At 36.4% G+C, this 5,946-nt stretch overlaps 1 protein-coding gene across 1 annotated transcript; it reads right to left on the bottom strand.

Moving 5' to 3' along the window:
* Window positions 1-3,899: 3,899 nt before the first annotated feature.
* Window positions 3,900-4,280, bottom strand: LOC106879815 (uncharacterized protein K02A2.6-like). Its single transcript, XM_014929522.1, has one exon. The coding sequence runs from the start codon at window positions 4,278-4,280 to the stop codon at window positions 3,900-3,902; it is 381 nt and encodes a 126-aa protein (XP_014785008.1).
* Window positions 4,281-5,946: the final 1,666 nt, after the last annotated feature.

The following is a 5,946-nucleotide window of genomic DNA, read 5'->3' as shown; positions in this document are numbered from 1 at the left end:
AAGTCTATGTCATACAGATAACATTTTAGACATCCTACAGAATTTATGTGCAGTTGCACGCTTTCCATGAACCCAGATTTTCAAAACGCTATCAAGTATGGAAGCGGCAAAGAAATATTTGTCATCGAAATGTCGTACTACGATACCAAGAAGCAATATGTATTTCAGGTTACTAGGAAATGAACAGTATACAACAGTATACAGTAATAGAGTGCAACAGACTGCAAATGTTGGGTCCTGCATTCCGCGTTGACTGTGATCTCTATATATTTATTCCTCTTGCCCACACTGCATACAGATTCACTTCAATATATATTGTTTCTTTAAACACAGAATGTCAATGAGCTTTTCTCTCTTGACGTATACCGAGAAAATCTACCTGACAAGGATGCATAGAGGACTATTTTGATTTAACGTTACTTGAATTGCGTATACCGGATATTTTGTTCAGTGAAGCGGCTATTTGCAGTAGTGGTGAATGTTTCCTATACATAGAATGCGACGAATTTCTTCTAAGCATGTGGATGGCTTCGAATGCACGCAATTGATAAGCCTTAAGTAGGCTGAAATACATCTGGCGTTCTTGCTAGCCGCTACTTGGCTGATTTTCATCTTTCTTCGATATATTCTGAGCTGTTTAACAGAGCACGTTCAACGGACGTTAGCTTTGGATAAAGAGAGTAGTAACCTGTGTGTCAATGACGTTAAATGTGATACATAGAGACCTAAACTTCAGCTTGACAAAAAAGAAAAATGAGATTGTGTTGGAGAATTAAATTTTGGGGCGTTAAGGGACAATGATTGCAAGCTTTTAATGATTGCTCTGCTAACCGAAAAATAGAAGCCTAATCTCCCTAAGATCATAATAAAAAGCAACACTGGAGAATGAAGTTCTATATATAGATGTATATATGTGGTGATCAATTTGGACTGTCTTCCACCATAGGTGTGACTACATGGAATACCTGGGGGAAGAGAAATCAATAAAGCACTGATTTCATTTTAAATATTCACAAATCAAATTTAGGATAAGGGAAGTAGGGAAGTAGGAAATTATAATACTCAGGCATGAGACTATTAAATTAGCATATTAATGCATGCGTTCATTATTTTCACCTCTCAATGAAACTGTTTCGTATTTCATAGCATAGAAGTTATATTGCTGCGACAAACGCTTATGTAGTCCATCCTCACACATTCTTTAATCATATATTAAGAATTGTTCAAGCATTTATTGATATTTCATCCGGTGATGAGATTGAACATGCAATAGAAATAGCGTCCATTAATTGATGTAGTTCCCATCAAGCGTACCTTTACATATAGTAACATATATATGTCACTAATATAGTAGATTACACTGAGTTCTGTTTGTAATATTGAGTAATCTGTGAATATTACATAAAGGGAAATGAGTTGAGAAATATATGCATTAATACTTTAGGTTTTAAATAACCAAAGCGTACGACCTACAATGTATAAATTGTGTACATATATCAGATTCTATTTTTGTTCTCTGTAAGATTCTGTCGTTGTGTGGAAATAGTATTTGGGTATACCTGACGTGTTTATTTCGTCGCTCGTTATAGCATGAAATAATTCTAAGCTATATTCAAAATACTGCTGTATGTAGAAGTAACCTCCCTCTCTCTGTCTCTCTCTCTCACTCTCTGTCTCTCTCTCTCACTCTCTGTCTCTCTCTCTCACTCTCTGTCTCTCTCGCTCACTCTCTGTCTCTCTCTCTCTCTCTCTCTCTCTCTCTCTCTGTATATATGTATGTATGTATGAATGTATATATATATATACATACGCATAAATATACGCATATATGTATGCATGTATGTATGTATGTATGTATAGCATCATAATTTTGAAATATCTATATAACCGTCAAAAGCCTATGTTTTTTACTTTATTATTTGTGTTGCTTAATATATAAAGTTGCTATTTCTTTTCAGATATTATCAGAAAAAAGTAATTAAAATTCATTAATTCATTAAAATGATAGTTCTATCGGACTTTCAAAGAGGTTAAATTGTTGATGCTCGGATAGCAGGTGCTAGCGTACCGAAAACAGCTGAAATGTTTGGTGTATCAAGAAGTACTGTCTCGAAAGTAATGACAGCCTTTGAGAAAGAGGGGGAAAAACCTCCACGTCGAAACAAATCTCCGGAAGAGACCAAAATATTCAGATAGGGACCGTAGGACTATTACGCGAATTGTTAGAAAGGACCACAAAAGTACAGCTCCCAAAATTACCGCAGAGCTTAATGACCAAATCGAGAATCCAGTTTCCACAAAGCCTGTTCGCCGGGAGCATCACAAAGCCGGATTTCACAGGAGGGCTGCAATCAGAAAACCACTACTTTCAAAAACAAACGTTACAAAGCGTTTAGAGTGGAGTAAAAACCTACAGAATTAGTCCCTAGAAGAATGTTATTTTCTCGGACGGGTCATCTTTTACCTTATTTCCGACCACCGGCCGAGTATACCTGTGAAGACAGCCAAAAGAAACATTTGACCCAAACTGCCTTCTTCCAAATGTTTTAACACGGAGGAGGATCTGTGATGATCTTGGAGGGTAGCCTTTTCTTGGAAATCCCCGGCTCAATGGTTTCCCTTCATGGCAGAATTAATAGTCAAGACTATTTAAGCATTTTATCAGATCAAATTCATCCTATGGTTGCGGAACTGTTTCCAAAGGGAAATGCAATCTTTCAGGATGATAATGCACCAATTCATACAGCTAAATTTGTTACTGAAGGGCAGCGGAGCATTGTAGTGAAGTTGAACATCTTATGTGACCACGACAGTCCCCAGTCTCAATATAATTGAACATTTATGGTGCATTTGAGCAAAACAAGTAAGGAGTCGATATCCTCCACCATCATCACTACACAAACTGGAGACTGTTTTAGCTGAGGAATGAACAAAAATTCCTTTGGAAACAATTCAAACTTTGTACGAGTGCATACCTCATAGAATTCAAGCTGTAATTACTGCCAAAGGCGGTCCTACCCCATATTAAAATAAATTTGTTTGAAATTTTAAAGTGTTTCCATTATTATTGTCCAACTCCTGTATATATATACATGAAATTAATAATTAGTATTTAGGTTTTCGTCATTCAAATTACTGGATGATTGAGCGATTCGCAAATGTATATATGTAAAATAAATATAAACAGCAGTTTGCAATGTTTCACCAAAAAAGGGGAATTATAATTGTCACTAAATGTGACTAGTTTATTTACTTTTGCACTATTTTGACCAAATATACACGTGTTGAGGTGACCACGAAATTAGATTTGTATATATTTGTGGATATTTATTTGTAGTCGAGTCTATACGTGTGCATTTGTATGGGTATTTATACATATTTTCATTTATCCCGCTCGGTATATTCTACTGATGAAAGAAGAGTTATACTTATCTAGAAGTAGATCAAACTAGGATTATCCGAATTGTTTTGTTAATTTTTGGTTTGTCCAATTTTCCCGCTTTGAACCTGTGTACATTGAAGCGAACCTTGAACTGGTTGGACTATTTGGCATCTTCTATCATATAGGCACACTGGCTTCTGTGTCCTTAATTATAATTATATTCGTATTTCCTTTACATCTTTTTTCTATAGCAATAGCTTATCAAAACTCGGTTTAATTCTTCACGTGAGCACCAACTCTGCTGGTGATTTTCTTGAATTTATATTTGGATTGACGGTTAGTCTATATACCCTTAAGAAATTTTGTTAGTGCTTCGTCGTTACTTAATTTTTTCTTAGTTTTTCTTAACGCTATTTTTGAACGTGTCAACAAATCTTTCTACCTGCCTATTTGACCTCGGGTAGCAGGGTGAAGTGAAAATATGCTTTATCGCATGCATTTTACAGAAGTTCTTGAATTAATATCCCGAAAATTGCGTTCCATTTTCAGAAACTAACGTGTCTGGAACATCGTATGGGCCAAACAATTCATACAAGAACTTTATAGGTTTTACCGAATTACTTTTAATCAATATATTGTCCAAACACGGGATTGCAAATTCACAATCAGATAACATAGCATCCATGATTTGCTGAAATATTGCCGGTGCAACATTTAATCCAAAAAGTAATCGGGTATATTTGTACAATCCTCTATGTGTATTTATTGTGAGATACTTTGAGCATTTGTCATTTACTTTAATCTGTAAATAAGCGTCAGACAGATCCACTTTGGAGAACATCTTTCCATCATTTAATTTTTGAAAATGTCCTCTGGCGTCGAGAGTGAATGTTGGCATGTCTTTAAGGCAGTCGTTCAATCCTGTATCGAAATCAGCACACAGCCTAATCTTTAATGCACACCGTGGGTGCCGCCCAATTAGAGTAATCCACCTTTTTGATGATTCCACTCTTTTTCAGTCTGTCCAAACGATTTCAATTGCTGCGAACGGTACTTTTCTGTTCGAGTTAAACACAGGTAGAGTGTTTTCATCTACTTGAATGCAGGATTCAGTCATGTTACATAGACTTAAGTCCTCCGATAGTACTTCAGGAAACACCTTTTTAAAATGTTTTCTTCAATTCCTCAGACGATTTGTTTTTAATGGGACAACCATTTATGTTTTTGCAATAGAGACTTATGGAGAGGTGCCATAAGTCAAATAGCTCCCAAACAATCTGTACCAATGTAATTTATCGCCCATCACCCCACGCGCAAATTTCACTGTTTTACGTAACCTCGGTTTCCCGATTTTTCTTCATGTATCTGTATTATTGAAATATCACTACCCGTATCAAACTGTAGTTTAATAATTACACTATTGATTTTTACGTGTACAAATTTTATTTTTTTATATTTTTTAAAATTTTTGGTCGTATTCACTTTCTATTGAAAACACCATAAAACTTTTTGCGTTCGACCCTCGTAATCTTGTCCTGCAGTGTGAACTCTTGTAACCAAGTTTCTGACAACTATGGCATTTTCGGTTTTTAAACGGACACTCTTATCTGAAATGTAGACCTCTACCTGCGGAACATGGATTGGGGTCTGGCACTCTTTTTTAGTTGTACCTTTCGGGTCGGGTCGACACATCTGTATCTTTACGGAATCTTTCTCTTGAACTTTTTTCACGTCGTGCTTCAGGTTTACATTTGCTTGACGTTGTTCTACAATGGTCTGTAGGGATAGTGTTGGTTCGCATGCTACATTTTTGAGATAATCCTTGCCCGCATTCCTCTATTTTCGGTTGCAGTAAGGCCTTGTACGAAGATAGGGGATTTAAACATCCTGGATGAGTTCCTGAAGTTTAAAGCTTTCAGACTACTCCGGCGTATACAATAAAGTCATCATCGTAATTTTTTGATAATTTCTAACACTCCATTCGAGTGTTAAATAACGAGCTGTTGTCTCAAAAGATCGTTGAGAGCGATTTCATAGCTTCTTGGAAACAAATGTCACTCGACAATATAAAGTTACAGTGGCGTTCATGCTCGGCCGGAGTTGCCTTGCGTAGTAATAGCCACACTGTCTCCGCATCCGACCATGACTCGCAATCTTTGTTAAGAATTTCCCCGTACTTTCTTTAGTATGCAAGAAACGCAATAACTTCCAGATTATAAGTGAATTCAGGAATCGAGTTCGCCACGCCGTCTGGCGTAAAAGAACTTACACAGAATTTTTGGTCTTCCTTGACTGTAACTCAATTAACTGCTGTTGTTTTTGTAATATTTCCTTCTGCAACTCCTGTAGTTGTTCCTGTTGCTTCTCTTGAAGCTGCATTACTGCAGCTAATAGGTTGTCCATAATTTAACAATTTGTATGATGCACACATTTTCAAATAACCTACCTGAGCTTCAAAAAATCCTCGTCGCCAGATGTTATATCCTTACGCCTCCAATATCGTAGTATGGTTGATATTGTCGGCGATAGATAAAGAATACACTGTAACAGTATTATAGCAATGC

Source organism: Octopus bimaculoides, chromosome 7, assembly GCF_001194135.2.
Source record: "Octopus bimaculoides isolate UCB-OBI-ISO-001 chromosome 7, ASM119413v2, whole genome shotgun sequence".
Taxonomy (NCBI): Eukaryota; Metazoa; Mollusca; class Cephalopoda; order Octopoda; family Octopodidae; genus Octopus; species Octopus bimaculoides.
This window is presented reverse-complemented; position numbering and strand designations above follow the sequence as displayed.

Coding starts and splice junctions, on each gene's coding strand:
- LOC106879815 (XM_014929522.1), bottom strand. CDS start 4,280: ATGCCAACATTCACTCTCGACGCCAGAGGACATTTTCAAAAATTAAAT.